General features: G+C 37.8%; 1 protein-coding gene across 2 annotated transcripts in view; it reads right to left on the minus strand.

Moving 5' to 3' along the window:
- The window catches only part of LOC139944237 (COP9 signalosome complex subunit 1-like), a 38,363-nt gene that overhangs the window by 19,962 nt on the left and 324 nt on the right, over nt 1–18,077 (minus strand). For both annotated transcript variants that reach the window (XM_071941211.1, XM_071941212.1), the window contains exons 2-12: nt 13,685–13,774; nt 12,825–13,003; nt 12,006–12,173; nt 11,311–11,446; nt 10,565–10,648; nt 9,957–10,094; nt 9,484–9,578; nt 8,668–8,854; nt 7,189–7,326; nt 5,317–5,403; nt 4,343–4,390 (exon numbers count right to left, since the gene is read on the minus strand). In XM_071941211.1, the coding sequence (XP_071797312.1) occupies nt 4,343–4,390; nt 5,317–5,403; nt 7,189–7,326; nt 8,668–8,854; nt 9,484–9,578; nt 9,957–10,094; nt 10,565–10,648; nt 11,311–11,446; nt 12,006–12,173; nt 12,825–13,003; nt 13,685–13,774 (1,350 nt within the window). The remainder of the gene's footprint in view (nt 1–4,342; nt 4,391–5,316; nt 5,404–7,188; nt 7,327–8,667; nt 8,855–9,483; nt 9,579–9,956; nt 10,095–10,564; nt 10,649–11,310; nt 11,447–12,005; nt 12,174–12,824; nt 13,004–13,684; nt 13,775–18,077) is intronic.

An 18,077-nucleotide genomic window follows, 5' to 3' on the forward strand; every position in this document is an offset into this window, starting at 1 on the left:
ACAGTTCACAGTCAACCCTCCTACTGTCTGACCAATCATGTCATCCACTGTGGTTTTGAATGATATATAAACTATACCAGCCAGCAGTACAATGCATGTCCGAAATGGATCTATGGAGCACACAGTCAACCCTCCTACTGCCTGCCCAATCAATGGAACCCACTAAGGTCTTGAATGATAGACAAACTATGCCAACAATATGATGTGGTTAACACACATTATATACACAGCAATACAAAACTATATACCATACAGAACCCTTTAAGTTGAATGGACCCAAATGGTTACTTCAAACTTGCAGAAAAATCTTACCCATGATAGCAGAAGTGTCTTAAAGAAATCCCAGTGGGATTCTGTTCCAAGAACTAAGACATGATGCGTCTAGTGGGTGTAATAATTGCTACTTTGGCAGAGGAGTAGAACTTAATAAAACGGCAATCAAGTCTGGCCATGAACATTTTTCTGACAATCTGAACGGCTAAAAATTTTGTCATAATGTACAGTGACGCCAAGTTATGAAACTGAATACGATTCTTAATTAGGTTTGTGGTTAAGTGCTTCAGAAAGGACTTCTGCTCTGTTCTTCCTTTACAGAAAAGTCAAGGAAGTAGTGCTTAGGAATTTTGTTTTCTTTGAAAGTGGTTAGGAAAGCTGTGAAGTTACTTGGGAAGGGAGGCTTTAGAAATTGCAGGGAGAATTTGAAATTTCATCAGTACGTTTGAATGAATGTATTGCAAAGACTCAACACTCTAATTTATAAAAAAAAATTTTTAAGTTGATGATGCTACCGCCATACTCAGTCTTACTCCCAGTGCGTTAGAGCATCACTGAATACTGATTCTCATTCTACTGGATAACCATTTGAAAACCTTGAGGTTGGAGCCTGATGTTTGTTCGATTATTGCAAATAAGTGCTCAAAAATATCAAAAAGTGTGTAAAAAATATCAAAATTACAACTAAATGATAAATTAAAACATTCTTTAAACAAGTTTAAATAAATTTCCCTTAAAAAAATGTCTTGCTAAAGTAGCTGTTAAAACAGGATCAGAGCTCTGACACATTTTAAGCAAAGATAGATAGAATAACTGACTGAACCACAACAAACCACACCATTGTACAAACACAGGAATACATTCATTACAAGAAGTCACTATGACAAATGTTTGGGGTGGGGAAGATTTTTTCAAAGAACTCCAATCAGAAGGAAAGTCACAGGGATAACAAATCAACACACAGGAAAAGACATCGTCTCAAAACAAACTGACGTTCTACACATGTTACATCACAGAGTATTACTGGTTCAACTGCAAACTACTAGTTCCAATCCTGCAGTTTTATGCTAAGCTAGATACTTCTGTGCTTCCCAAAATAGTCACAATTTAGTTAACAACAATTAACACTTATTTAGCAGTTGAAGTGTTCTCCAACTTGACACTTTTGAACTTAAACAACTTCATGCAATACAATAACTACACCAATATCTATATGAGTGCGGCCATGTTGATTCCAAAGTGATAGGGTGGGTACCAATCATAGAGTTATATATAAGAACTAGAGAGCACACTTGCCTATATACGCGCCCCAGTATGCGAGCAGGCGGCCATTTTCTAAGTTGACAAAACAGCTATCTCACAGCGTGTGTTTGTGCGGCCATTTTGTAAGTTGAACAAACGTGTATTGCATATTTAACGCGCGTGCAGAATGACGCGATTGTCATCTTGCGGTCCCGTTTTGTTCGTGCACGAAGCATCACTCGTGCGCCCTCTAGTTCTTATATATAACTCTATGGTACCAATATTGTTAACAATCTCATCCCACGCATGGAACTGCTTCAGGCAGCCAAAAGTGCTTATTGACAGTTTCCTACTTAGCAAAAATAAGCAGGAAACAAACTGCACACAATACATATGATGGCGTTTTCCTAGTGCTTCGACCGACAACTCTTTTCTGGTAAGAACATTTCTTTCTGTTTGTGCTTAAACAGCTCTGACACATAAAATTCAAGTAAAGCACAATTTTCGTCTTAGCAGAAACAGGTTACCGGCAATATAAAGTTTAATGTTTATAACTGGTGCACTGAAACTCTTTTGCTTAGCAGATAAATTTACTTTACAAATAAACTTCCTGAGCAATTTTGTTTTCTTCTACTGAACGAATTACCAAAAATATCTTCGCCAAAAGATCTGTTTTGAAATTAATCAAAGACTAATTAACATATGCTTTTGAGTGGGGTTACTAATGTCCCCTTGTATTTAGGTCACATGGCCACACCCCTAGATGAACAACAAGGGTTCGGGGTTGTGAGAATGGATATGTGCTCACCTCCGTTCACACTCACATTAGCAAACTATATTAGGTCAGCAGACGGGAAGTGGGTGGAAACACACAAAAGGTTCAGTGAAACAATTGTAACAACTGTGCTTTGCTTGAGTAGGGGTTGGTTATAGTATAACCCTCCTACTGTTGGACTACTCAATATCATCCACTGTGGGTTTAAGGATAAAGTATGCCAACCTACAATAGTATGATATCATGTGGTGAATTTATCTACACAATACACAATCAACCTTCCTATTGTCTGACCATACAGTATCATCTACCGAGGTTTTGAAGGATAGATGCCAGTCTAGAATAATGATATCATGCGGTGAATGCATCTACACAGTACACAGTAAACCCTTCTACTGTATGAGTGACTGTTCAATAGCATCTAATGTTGTTTTGAATGACATAGTAACTTTACCAGCCTGCAATATGGTATCGTGTGGTGAATGTAGCTATACAGTACAGTCAACCCTCCTACTGTGTGAACATTTAATATCATCTACCGTGGTTTTGAATGATGGATAAACTAGGCCAGCCTATGATAAATGAAATCATGTGCAGAATGCATCTACAAAGTACACAGTTAGTTTGCGGCACAGTTGTGCCACCATACGCATCCCATGCAGTCGAATGATTTAAATTGGGTGGTCAACTTGTTTCAAGGATAAACGGGCAGACCATTATAGGGGAAAGGGCTTTTATTTATAATAAAAAAAAAACTAAAAAAAACAAACAGAAATCTAACTTGCAGGAAATTTAAATAACATTGAGTTGTTCCATTCTTTGAGAAAAGTCAAAATATATTTTGGGGCATTATTTCTTTCTCCAAAAAACACATAACAACCTTATTACATTACAATTTGTAATCACTAAATTGATTTAAAATCAATACCTAATCATACATCGGAGTCAGTTTTTTTAGTCTTAAAGTTTGGACAGCAATGTTATAGTTAACAGCCTTTCAAACAAACAAATTTGTTAACAGATTCCCAGATACAGCAGCTATTAGCAAATATTAAAAGTTAATTCCTTTCTACATTCAAGAAAACTTAAAAGAAAAATAACTGCCCTTTGCCAATGTTTTCTAAGTTAAACATCTTGGGTTGAGGAAGGAAGTATTAAGAAAGATCATAACAAATCTAGACTGAGAATGTTTGTGCAATGATTAAAATCCTTGAAGAGTATGGCATGTGAGGGCGTCCTTCACAAGCCAAGCCAAAGCATGAATAAAACCAAAACTTAAATAATAGTTTTCCCTCAGTCATTATTCATCTAACTCAACTCAACTCAATTGAATTGCACATACTAAAAACACTATTTTTTACACCCACAGGGTTATCTCAAAATGCAACCTAAAATGGATGACCTTTTGAAAGAACAAAAGTATAAAAAAAAATTTAAGATATTTTTTTCCTGGCTGCATCCATCTTATTCATTCATCTTTCTTCAAAGACATTACTTCTCATAAAAATAAAACAGATTCAGGGTTGAACAAAGAAAAATTTACTAGCACAGGATTTCAACTAACGGCCTCCGGATTAATGTGCCAGCGCTCTACCAACTGAGCTATCTAGCTCTTTGTAGGGGGTCTCCCTATCAGTCAATATCTTTGTTCGGGGTGCCAGTCAGAAGCTATTCAACCTGTAACTGCCTTTATAGCTAGGGATCACACCTAAATTTACCATACATCATGGGAAGCTGCAGCCAGGGGATGGAGTCACAACTTTTTTAATTTCAAATATCAAGTTCTGATTTATAACTTGATATCATAACAAAAAGGTGTTTCTTCCAGGCTCATTTTAGTTGGATTAAACCCAATGAAAGAAAAACAAGATGGGGACAGTGTAATAAATTTACAAATAAGAATTACATTGGACAATTATTAATAGTTTCTTAAATAGAACACTAATAAAAAAATTAGGACTCCAAGCCTCCATCAGGACCACTGTGAGGGAATTTTATAGGGATTCTTGTGTTTAAGATTGAAGCATGCAATCATGAGTAATTGGTGCCTACCTTGACTTGTATGTTATTCTTCAGCATTGCAGATCTGAGAATCAGCGCCTGTGAAAGAACAAAGAAGATGATTAAATTAAAAGGACGAGCAAACTGCTTAGGCCTTGTTGAACAATATTTCTTATCTGGTGAAGCACAACTACATGTATGAAAATTAGCCAAGAACTGCTAAAATGCAAAAGGGAGCAAAGCATATCTTAAACCATTTCTGTGATTCGCAACATAATCTACAGTTGAGTGTAGATTCATTACAAATTTAAGTAGGCCTAAATAGTTCAACTTAAAAATTAGTGTCTTTCCAAACTGAAAGATAGCATGATGAAGTGCAACAAAACAGAGCTGAAAATATGTTATATTTCAATTTACGAAAAAAAATTCCAGTTTAGAAAAATCACTCGAGTAACACAATTTTTTTAGCTGAGCAAGCTGACGTTGTACTCGATAGTGTTGCAAGATGCCTAATGTATTTTGAAAAATAATTATAAAATGTCACTAACCGTCGTTTGAAAACGTGTACAAAATTAGATAGAATAACTAGTGTAGTTACTTTTGAGAAATCAAATTCATTAAACCTGTTACATAACCAAAGGGGGAAATAGTTTAAGACAGAGAATAGACTCTAAAGTGTACATTCGTGAATACAATGTTCTCGCCTTCGACTCATACATCCTACACTTTCTCGTCCATTCTCCGCAACAGAATTTTGTTCACCGAAATAAGGTTACCAGCCAAACAACCAGGTCACATATGCACCATCTGTGGCTGGTATCGTGCTTAATTTTGCGCAAGAGAAAGTTTTTGTCAAACATTTTCTGCTTAAACAGCAACTATGAAATTGAGCCTAGAGCTTGAGCTCAGTGTAATAGACTGTTATACCAAAACCTATTTTTAGACATGATGTACGGAAAAGATTAGACTAATCAAAGAAATGTCCTTGCCGCCTCTCGACCCCAATGCTCCTATTGATGACATACCTTTGTCCTCCTCTGGAATGCCCTACCCATGGCCAGTGACTTCTCAAAAGTGGAACTCCTCTGATCAACGTCTCTGGCATACAGAATCTAAAACAAAAAAAAACACCCCAAATAAATAAAAATAATAATTTGTTTATTCATTTTGGTTTACCCATATACACAGAAGTGTGTTAGCATTGTATACTAAGTACTTTCCAGAGTATTCAGTGATAATACACATCGGTGTAAATTGGTAAAACAAAAATTAATATTCTTTATCCCTGATGCAAATTTAACATCTGTTTGTTTTTTGTGTGTATTTTTTCATACATATCACAACTAGATAAACTGTCTCTGTTTGATTGTAACTAATTTATTTATTAAGACTTATTAGTATTGAAACTGCTATCCTGAGGGCCCTTATACAATGGTAAAAAGTAATAGTAAAGCAATAGGAAAAGCTTTATATGAATAATAATTTAAAAAACTGAGTGCATACCAAAAAGATAAATCTTACAAGATTAAACAGAACATTTGTATAAACAGTCATGAACAAAACAATTGAAACTATACACACACATCAGGTTACACCATCGTACACATATCATACTGCAGTTATAAGCTAAATAAAGGCAAATAAGAGTTAATAGGTAACTCTAAAACAAGATAGAATAAACAGAAACCAGTTGCCGTCAAAACAGCAAGATTCCGGCTAACCAATACACACATTAAAATTGGAATCAACAACAGTCTAGTTGCAGTAAACGACTCAAAAGTAAATGAGGTTAAAAACAAAAGAGACCAAACAAAAAATAACCAAACCCCTGAAAAAAATAACATAGTATATAGGGAGAGAATGGTAAAAGATTGAAAGTTCAAACAATATTAATCATTTACACAGAGAGCATGGCTAGCACACGATTCATAATAATGAAATAGATACAAATGGCGACAATCATAGCTTTTTGTGGAATCGAGCCCTGGTCCATTCAGTAAATAAGTGAATTAATAACATTTTAGGAACAACAATATTAGTTATTGAAAAAGTATCAAAAAAGTATCAAGCAAAACAATAGCTCGTTTAGTAAACAAGCTTTTACATTCAGCATTAAAAATGATAGAACAGCAGTTTATACAGAATGAATATGTGACACAAACGAAAAGCGAGAAAAAGTAAATAGTTACAAGACCTGGTCAATTGGAATGTAATCATGTGTGACTCAACTGTGGACTATTACGAGTCAATCCTTACATTGATCTAACCAATCAAACTGACCCTTCAGATTTACCATAGCCAAGAGCAAGTTCTAGTGTGACATTACCAGCAACTTACATGCGTAGTGACGCACTCATTGAAATGAGTGTTTTGAAGCCTAGTCAACAACTGGTATCAACACTCCATTGCCTTCGGAATTTTCATAGTGTCAATGGGTCCCCTCTACTTTACACATGTTAGCTTGGAACAGGCTGAAGTGAAGAAACTATGGCCATGAGGCTGGTTCCAAGAAGTCAACCAATGGTCGACCAGCCTGGAATCGGAGTCAAATAGTCAACCTTTAGTTAACCATTGTGCACACTTGACCTTGCTCTTATTTGACCCTCAAAACTGACTCTAATACGACCATGTTAGTCAGTCCTAGCATAGATCTGACTATTAATCCATATGACTATCTGAACTAAACACAACTAATTTGTCATTCAAAACTAACTTTGGTTTGACAAATTTGACCCACAATACTGACCCTATCGATTCAAACCTGGCATTGATCTGACAAATCAAACCCACTTTCTAGAATGATGATGTACATGACCCCTAAAACTGACTTTGATTTTACGTATTTGACCCTCAAGATTTGACTCTGATATATGACCTTTCTGACCCACTGTACTGACCTTATTATGCGAGTCAATCCTGGCATTGATCTGCCCATCCAGAATGAGCTGCATCAACTCATCCTCTAGCTCAGGGATGGTGGTGTTAAATGAGGTTGCCATCTTGGACATATCGGCTGACACGTAGGGACTGAAATACTGAGAAGTACCAAAGAAGAAAATTTAAATAGGACATATCGGCTGACACGTAGGGACTAAAATACTCAGAAGGTACAAATGAATAAAGATTAACATTAACAAGAGTAAACAAAACGTACAATAACAATATTTTAAAATACTCTACATAACTATAAACACATATAATATTACTTTTGTTTACCTATACACTAATGTGTGTTAAGCATACTCAGTACTTTCATGAATTCTTTGAAAACTTAATATCCACAGACATAATATTGAAGGGTAGGATTCAAACCCTGACCTTTGCCAAGCTAGAGCAGCTGGAGTAGATGTTTTACCACTAGGCCACTGAGCTTGCCCTGAAGTTAAAGGCAGTTTGAATCCTATCACGTTGTGGCAAGCCACTGCTAGGATAGACTTGGCTCAAGGTACTTCCGTTGTTTGCAATTGGTCAACTCGCTTATGTCCTCTGCCGAACAGAATAAAGCTTGCCTGAAACTAGCAGCAATTTGAATCTGTTCTGTTGTTGCAAACTGCTGCTAAATTATAAGATTCATGACAGACTTGGCTGAAGGTGCTTCCGTTGTTGGCAATTGGCAAACTCGCTTAAGTCCTCTTTCGGACAGATGTTGTGTAGATCCGACTTAAGACACAGTGGATTTATCTCCTTTTTCTCCCAACGATAGGCGTCTTTTAGCTTGACTTTGGTGTGTTTATTCAGCCAACACAAGCCAAATGAGGCTATGTCAGCGCTGCCAACATCTGAATCTTGCAATCATGGAGATTTTGTTAAACAATCAGGGAGATATTTAGAATTACAGTAAACAGTCGGCTATGTTAGATTCACGTAGTCTTTCAAAAAATGTTGATCCCAAAGCAAAATCCATAAAATATCCTGAAGTCTAGCAAAATCCTGACCAACAATAGCCATATTCCTATTCCTGTATTAAGGCACTGGACATTATTGATACTTACTCAAAATAACTTGTAACATAAAAACTTACTAGGTAACAAGCCATGCAGAGCTGTTAAGAAACATAAGCTGAGAAACAGCTCCATGTGAAGTCTCGTAGAAAGAGGTAACTTATAATAAAATACTTCAAGCCTTTTAATAGGCATCTGAAAGCACACAAATTTGTGCAACAAGGATTTTTTCCCTTTTATTATTCTCTTGCAACTTAGATGACCAATTGAGTCAAAATTTCCACAGGTTTGTTATTCTATGCATATGTTGGGAAACACCAAGTGAGAATACTGGTCTTTGACAATGAACAAGCATGTCCAGTGCCTGGAGTGAGATTCATAAAATATATCCTGAACTATAGAAAAATCCTGACCATCAATATGCGTTCTTCTTACCTGTATTAAGGCCCTGTTCCTGATCTGGGAGTACAACGTGTTGACGTGAGGAGCGAGGTACATGTCTAGGAGGAGATTGTCTCGACATTCATCCAGGAGTCTCAGACAAGACCCGTACTTGGATTCATAGAACATGAAGATGATGTCACGTAGTTGGGGTTCCAACTCAAGAAACAACTTGAAGGAGCTGAATGAATGAATGAAACAAGAATGGTTAGTTACAAGAAGATTCAAAGGACATGAAGATGATGTCATGTAGTTGGGGTTCCAACTCAAGAAACAATTTGAATGAGCTGAGCGGATAAAACAGGAGGGATTGGTTACACGAGGAGAATTGTTCTAATTGTTCTTGTGAAGCAGGTGGCTGATGAAAGGAACGTCAAGAGCTTTAGGTTCATAGATGATGCCAAAAATTGTAAAGACATTGGCAAGCGTTGGTAAGCATTCGTAATATATTTGTAAGGAGAAGGGCCGACCGAGGACGACAGAGGGGTGAGACCGAGATGAAAATATTCACTATCCAAATGCCATTTTGGACACTTCAACGTGAAATTAAAATATTCATCTTTGCAATACAAAGCACTTCCTAAATTTAAGCGAATGTTGTGAAGATGGTAATTGGCCATCGATTCTTAAGCATTGGTAAACCATTGGTTCTGTTAGTAAAGCCTGCGCATTATGAGTAAGATATTGGTAAGGAGAGGTTGAGGGACGACCGAGAACATACTCACTATCCAATCGCAACTTTTTCAAATATTCATATTCGCAAGAATATTCGCCACAGTGTGAGAGTAGCATTAATGAATTAATACTGACCTACTGGAAATGACATTTTTCTGAAGTTCCTGTCTATCGAACGAAGCTAAAGCACACAGTCCACCATACATGGCTACGTTGTTGGCAGATAACAACTGAACAGGGGGAAAATACAGAAACAAGAAATTAAATACGAGGGTTGCAGTTTCATTCCCGTATGGCAAGGCACAAGAAAGTTACCAGTGAACCAGGAGGTATTTTGAGCAATGCAAACTGAGCCAGCGGATTACCAGCTAAATAAAGTGCAATGTGTTTGAAGCAAACATTTTCTAAAGAAAATTGTGGAGAAAGTTGCTGGGAGAGAAAAACAACATTGACATAAATGCACAATGTTAGTAATGGTCCTTAAGTAATTTCTGCTTTAGCAAACCCATTTATATATTTATTAAGTTTTAACCACTATCAACAACAAACAATCATAGACAGTCATGGCAAAACATGATAATTTTCTTTCAGTGATTCGAGAGACTCACGTCTGAGAATTCACAGTGATCAAATATTGCTTGAAGGAAGTACTTAGCGGCCGGTTTGTATTTCTTCATAGCGAGTTCAGCCAGACCAGCAGCACACTTCAGTTTAGTGACGATGGTCAGATTGTCTTTGGACTCTCTCTGTCGATGAAACAAAATAAAAGTGGTTTATTGACTTATTTCTTGGAGGCAAGGAATTACGTGAAAGAGGCCACAGCCTCTGTGGCCCTGGTCTTTGCATTTTATTGTTTTTATTATATATTTCTGGTAATGAAACCAAGGATGCCTCATAAGTGAACTTAATCACTGAAGCTCGCAAGTCTGTGGAAACTTGTTAACAAAGTTGCTTCTGCTTGCTACGTGAACCAGAAAAAATGGGTTAACCTCTGTGCCCACAAACTTCACAAACATTTGCCAAGTAAACATGGGTTCAAAATCGTACATGTGGAATTGTATTTTGGTGAAGCATTATTTTGTTGTGTTTCAGATATGGCTCCTTTTTGTGCTTAAGCAGCTCTCTATGAAAAGACAAACCTGGTCAATGACTGGCGACTTTGAAACTACAGGTGGCAGCAGACACACTAAGTAAATTGCAATTTAGAAATACTTACATGACTTTCTGATATTTCTGGAGTGGCTTCTGCCTTGTTGACGTAGCTCAGCACATGGGACCAATTCTGCAGATGAATACTGACCTAAAAAAACAAAAAAAAACAACAACAAATAAATAAATACACAAATATACATTTTTGAAAAGAGAAAATTAATTTGACATTCAGGCAGGGCGAGTTTATACGTCTGTAATCAATAACTGTTTCTGTGATTTGCCAGGGTTAACCAACGATCTATATATTTTAAATTGTTATTTTTCTAGAAGTAACAAATCAAAATTTGTCACTAAAAATCCATAGGAATACATACTGCAGGCACAGTGTCAAAATAAACATGGTTGGACTTTTGGATGGTATTTATGAAGTGAAGGAATTTTGTAGCTCAGTAAACATACCATGATCATTAAATGGATGGAAATTTGCATCAGGATAAAGACAATGTTTTTTGTTTTACATTTTTTATATGGGTAAAAAACACTAAAAAAATTAACATTCTTTAATATCCCGATGCAAATCTCAAGCCATGAAATCGTTGTGGTACCCACTGCTAAAAAAGGATTTGAACCTCGGCAACCTCGGTGGTCTAGTTAGTAAGACACTGCTCTTGAATTGCAAAGGTCATGGGTTCAAATCACACCTGAGTATTAACATGCCTGTGATTTTTTTCACAGAGCTCAGGAAAGTACTGAGTATACCGCTCTAACACACATTGGTGTATATGGATATATTTTTAAAATTATAAATACCTTGATCACATTGAGACACATATTCACAACGTGCTTAGCGCTCGTACAGTAATCCCTGGCCCTCGAGTAACACTTGAGGGCGCTGCTCAGGTCACCTTGGTCTAGATAGTGATCTCCAAGGTCGTCATGTCCCCTCCTGTAGAGAAATCAAACCCAAAGGTTTACACAATAACAACAATGGCGTATAATTTTCATTATTCAATATTTATTTGGTAAACTCCAATTTCAAAACTGCCATAACTGGCGAATTTGTGTCCAAATATGTTTAAAATTATAAAATTTTAAGAATTGCACATCAGACAATTTTGTTATATCAACAAAGAGAGAAAGTTTTGAATTAGTGTAATTGGGTTCTTTGATGTGCAATATATGTTTCAACAAAGAGAGAAAGTTTTGAATTAGTGTAATTGGGTTCTTTGATGTGCTTTATAAAATGATCAAGGGTGGAATTCGAACTTATGGCCCATAGAATTGTGCGTTTTCTAATGTGTTGCAAGCACAGAGTTCTCTGTGGTTTGCAGTGCCGACAAAGTGGGCACAAGGCCCAAAGCACAAAAATAAGCTAAGCAAAACAAATAATGCTAATAAGATTTAGGTTACCAGCCAAAATACCATGTGTCACATGTACAGTGACTGGTGGATCCTGCTCATTATTGCTAAGCAGGTATTTTTTTAAGCAGTAAGTCGTGACTGACCTGATGCTCTCCTTGATGGAGTTGCTCTTGTAGTTTTTCAAGTCTGTGTCGAGTTTCTCAAGTTTCAATGCTGCCTTCTTATTGGTCGATTCAACCCACTGGGTATCGAATGGCGGTACGTTGTGAACGACCCCTATGACTGCGTCTGGGAGAATGGAGGTACTGGATCTGTGGAAGATCAAGAAATTTTTGACAACTTTTCAGTTTTCAATTTTAAAGACACTGGACACGTTTGGTAATGATCAAAGACCAGTATTCTCACTTGAGTGAAAATTACCTTTCTCAAGAACTACGTTACTTCAAAGGAAGCCTTTTTCTCACAATGTTTTATCAACAGCTCTCCATTGCTTTTTACCCGGGAAGTTTTTATGCTGACAATTACTTTGAGTAATATCCAATAGTGTCCAGTGCTTTTAATACTCAAAATACTTGTTATTTTTTACAACTATTTAAAATATTTAAATATTTTTTTCATCTCAGTGAGTGAGAGCATGTTAAGCATGTTCAACGGATTTACAAGACGCTCCTAAAACATTTGCTCTGTAATTTTCACTTTTTGTTCTCAAGTACTTAGACAACTAATGAAGCTGAAACTTCTACAGGTAAATAACATTACATACATCTTCATTCACAGTGAGTAGGGATTCATGTCATGGCCAAACACTTGATTTACAAAAGGTATCAAAACCCTTTGATTAACCCATTAAAGAAATTTGGAAACAGATTTCACCGTTGGCTTATGGTTAAACTGCTCATCGGTGAAATGTCCGAACCCTAATCAAACTTCAGTCCATAAGGAGAGAATTTCTTTTTACTTACACAGCTTCTGTTAACTTCCTCTGGATGATCTGATACATCTGTGTGTTGTAGGTGGTTTGGGTGTAACTCAGCGCCAATCGTAAAGCTTCAATCTTCAGCGTCGGACAGTGAGCAGCGACAAACAGTAAGCGATTTATCTTAGCCAGTCCAGAGTACCACATCGCATAGCTATCCACATCCTGAGATGACAGAACATTGATTATGTTCATATATTAATGGAACACGTTGCCTTGGATCGGTCGAGTTGGTCTTTGAAAAAGCATTTGTAACCGTTTAAATGCATATGGTTAGAAAGATGTTTTAAAAGTAGAGTACAATGATCCACACAAATTTGCCACGAAATTGCGTGGTTTTCCTTTTTCTTTGCGAACTAACATGGTCGACCATTTATGGGAGTCAAAAATTTGACTCCCATACATGGCCGACCGTGTTAGTCGGCGAGATAAAAGGAAAACCACGCAATTTCAAGTGATACTTTGGGTGTCTTGTGGTCTTGAGCAGGGTGATCCCTTTGCAGCACACGTTTGGCTAAACTGGGATGGGTGGAGCGTGGCTTGCTGCACATGTGAAGTATAAACAGGGCCCAATTTCATAGAGCTGCTTCAGCCCAAAAAGTAACTAAGCACAACAAAATTATGCTTACCGGAATAAGGTTACCAGCCAAGGTACCATGTCACATGTTAATGTTGACTGGTGTCCTGTTCATTTCTGTCTGGTGAACCATTAAAACATTTGTATCTGTTTAAGCAGCTCCATGAAATTGGCTTTTTACATTTCATTTTCAATTCTTGCATTGGGTCTACTGGTTTTTTTTATACAATTTTTACAATGTTTGCATTTTTTACAAAATAACATTTTACCATTGTGGGATTGTCAACTGTGTAGGTCAATTCTTCAGGGCTGTCACTCCCCTCCGGCTGCATGTCGACCTGCATTGCCTCCACTTGACCCTGTAGAATTAATCAAACAACCAATACCGTCAAGAAATAAACCACAAGGGAAACTGACTGGATACAATTAAAATAATTTTGGGTTAAACAAAGACTAAATTACTAAAGCAGGACTTGGAGCTGGGACCTTGAGATTTACATGCCGGTGCTCAACCAACTGAGCTATCTATTTTAGCACTAACATTGCCAGTCTCCTTGTTTTGTCAATATCTTTTTAAGAACAACAGTCCCGGTACTGTGAATGCCATATAGCAATGGATCACATCCAAGTTTGCGGTCCTACTACTTGCCGTTAACTCGCCGTCAACTCACTTGTGCCGTCAACTCGTCGTCAACTCAACCACTACGTCTTGACCCAAGTCGTCAACTATCAATTTACACGAAGCGCAGTACATAATACACTATGCGATATCCATAATTGACGTCTTGGGCCAAGACTATTCTGTTTTCAGGAAAGCACCCTCTGTTGTCCATGTTGTACAAACCCTGTGAAAAAGCAAGATGGATTCCGACGGCTTTCCAGCTTCGCGATCATTTTTTCACGAGGACAAAACTCAATTAAATGTAGTAAAAATAACCGAACTGTAACCTAAAACTTATGAAAATGATCTTTTAGCTGATACTTTACAGTTCTATGCCTCTTTTGTGGATTTTAAATAAATATTGGTTGAGTTGACGGCAACGAGCAAGTTGACGGCAAGTAGTAGGACCCCAAGTTTGCGATACAACCTGTGAAGCAGCAGCAGATAGGGATCACTGTTAATGGATGCAACTTTTATTTCAAATATCCAGCAATAAACTACAAGGGAAACTAACTGGGTAAATTCTTACATAATTTAGTGTTGAACTTGAACAAAGACAAGTTGATCACTTAATAAATGTCCTCAAATTAAGTAGGATTTTAGTCTTTGCATTGATGAAGTAGAAATAAAAGAGTTTTGTGATTTGAACACCTTGTAAATATCTCAACAGATAGTGTTGACTCTGAAAAGAATGGATGGTTTTAATGGCTCAACCTTTTTGATCTGTATGCTCTGAGCTTTTCTCCCGAAGCCATCAGATTCAGAGCAAACTGATCGTAACGTTGAGTCGTTAGTCACACTTCTACGTCCTCTACTACTTCTACTTCTACGTGATACTCAACAATGTCTGTAAGTCGGGATGTACATGTACATGTATTGGCAAAGGTGTGTACAAGCCATGTACAGTTCTTTTCAGAACTAACACAGCTCAAAAGAATTTTAATCATGTGGTTTTACTGCAAACCACATTTTAGAATCAAAACCGCAGAGGTCAAGAAAGGGCAACGACAATCAGCTCAATATACCATGCATCTCATCATCTACGAAATGAAATTATGGAATAATAGTACACTGAAATTATGGAATAATCTGCAGGGGTGAGAGTCATTACTAACGAAAAAGTCTGAAACTTGGTCTTTGATACAAATTCAAAGGTATGTTGAAATTATGCCATTTCTACCGTTTGGTAATCCCTGTGGTTATTCCTTCAAAGGAGCTTTTGGAAATAGTATCCACAGCACTAGAGAAGTAGACCAATGAGCAGGATTGATTTATTTGTGGACAAAAATATTGTCTGATTTTCTTCACCGGGCCCACACAAAAAGTCTGAATTCAGCCAAAATTCTGAACAATCTCATCATCCCTGAATCTGCAACAATCCCTCATAGATTCCAAATCCCACCAAATCTTCAAAAGACTGTAGGACTTGCAATCACAAAGTTGTGGGTTCGAATCCCCCAGCTAACTGCTGATTTCACAATGACAAGAATAATTATTGTCGTCTAGTTACTGAATCACAATTTCTTGATTTGTGCAACTCATAATCATAGACGTTTTAAAACCAATGTTTGTGAGAGAGATTGGTTGTTGCCAGCTTGGTGTTTATATCACCTTGTGGGAGTTTGCCGAGTTCCCTTGATGGGAAGATCATCTAAACAAACAAACAAAGCAATTACATTCACAATTGAGACCTAAGCAAAAAAAAATTAAAAATTAGACGACGCTCTCCTGACCTCCTTGTCAAGTTCCCCAGCTCCCCAGCTAGCCCTTTAAATTTTGCCTCTATTGCAGTATTGGGCAAGGTTTGTTTTGCTTATGAGTCAACTCGGTCCCAAGTCAACTCGGTCCCAGTCAACTCGGTCCCAAGTCAACTCGGTCCCAAGTCAACTCGGTCCGTATGGTTGACGGGAAGTAATTGTGTTTTCTTTGAATTGGAAAAAAATATGTCCTTTGACTTTGTACATGAAACGGGATAAGTGTGCACCGATGTTCAGGGTATAAATAGTCGATTCCTTCAAAACACATTTGTTTCTGTATTCAACATTGAAAATTACCGATTGTGTTGGCCAATAATTTTCAACTAAATAAAATGTCTTCAAATGTCTCTTTGCTTCCAACCAGAATATTGTTTTCTGTATGACTCTCAACAATTCATTAATTGACAAACATTAATAATTGAATCCTCTTTAATTTCTTTTCCAGTAACTTACATTTAAAATTAAATAATATAAAAACAGTACGAATTACATAATTATTAAAAAAAAAAAAAAAAAAAATAATGTTTGGTCGAAAAAAAAAAAACGAATATAATATTGTTCAAATAACTTGGGTTGCGGTCTTGGGACCGAGTTGACTTGGGACCGATTTGTTTGGGACCGAGTTGACTGGGCTGGGACCGAGTTGGCTTGGGACCGAGGCACAACTATAGAATGCAGGTACACTTCGAAGCTTCCACTGCGCCTCCGCGGAGACGGAGTCGCGGTGACGTTCATACGTACACAGTTCACTGGAGTTGAGGTCGCGCTCTGTTGCTTAACTATAAATATTTGGCAACCTAGGGGGCACTCTGAAAGAAAGCCCGAATTCCGTACAATTATTAATATTGCCCTCATACACTTGACCCCATTAGAGGATTATTTAAAAAAAGGGAAAGAAAGCCCGAATTCCGTGCAATAATTAATATTGCCCTAATACACTTGACCCCAATAGAGGATTATTTAAAAAAGGGAAAGAAAGCCCGAATTCCGTACAATAATTAATATTACCCTCATACATTTGACCTTATTAGAGGATTTAAACAAAAGGGAAAGGGAAAGCCCGAATTCCGTACAATTATTAATATTGCCCCAATACACTTGACCCCATTAGAGGATTATTTAAAAAAGGGAAAGAAAGCCCGAATCCGTACAATTATTAATATTGCCCTCATACACTTGACCCCATTAAAGGATTATTTGTAAAAGGGAAAGAAAGCCCGAATTCCGTACAATTATTAATAATTATTGCTCTCAAACACTTGACCCCATTAGAGGATTATTTAAAAAAGGGAAAGAAAGCCCGAATTCCGTACATTTATTATTATAGCCATAATACACTTCACCCCATTAGAGGATTATTTCAAAAGGGGAAATAAGCCTTCACGATTGCATCATATGCCCGTCTTCCTAAAAACGCCCTCTATCGGCCATTGCCAACACCGCGACTCTGCGCCTCCACCTTCCCCTTCTTCACGATTGCATCATATGCTCGTCTTCCTAAAGACGCCCTCTATCGGCCATTGTCCACACCGCGTCTCCGCGCCTCCACCTTCCCCGTCTTCACGATTGCATCAAATGCCCGTCTTCCTACAAAACGCCCTCTATCGGCCATTGCCAACACCGCGACTCCGCACCTCCACCTTCCCCGTCTGCACGGTTGCATCATATGCTCGTCTTCCTAAAGACGCCCTCTATCGGCCATTGTCAACACCACGACTCCGCGCCTCCAGCTTCCCCGTCTTCACGATTGCATCAAATGCACGTCTTCCTAAAATGCCCTCTATCGGCTGCTTCACCTACCTCACCACTCACGTCACACTTTGACTCCCTACGACCCTAACATTTTATCTGTTGTATTCATCAATCGCACTCAATACAATCAAGTAGTATAGTACGACCAGCTATTTTCTTCCTCCATGCTACGACCAAGTTACTTAAAACGTACGTGACCGCGACTCCGCCTCCGCGGAGGCACAGATAGAGTCCGAGTGTACCTGTATTCTATAGTTACTCCGGGACCGAGTTGACCGGGACCCTTTGTTTTCATGGGCTACTTCGTGGAATTCCTCACAACACACTGCCGTCATTCACTTCAGCGTTTCACTTCACAACATCGTCATGTTCTTTTCCTGTTTTCTGATTCTCTGGCCCTTTTCGAAACCACGGCTTCCGCTTTGGATTCGACCGGCTTCAGGCTCCGTCCTCTTGTCTGAAACCCGAGCGCGTATGCAAAATTTTCACAAA

The sequence above is a fragment of the Asterias amurensis genome, chromosome 11 (genome assembly GCF_032118995.1).
Source record: "Asterias amurensis chromosome 11, ASM3211899v1".
Taxonomy (NCBI): domain Eukaryota; kingdom Metazoa; phylum Echinodermata; class Asteroidea; order Forcipulatida; family Asteriidae; genus Asterias; species Asterias amurensis.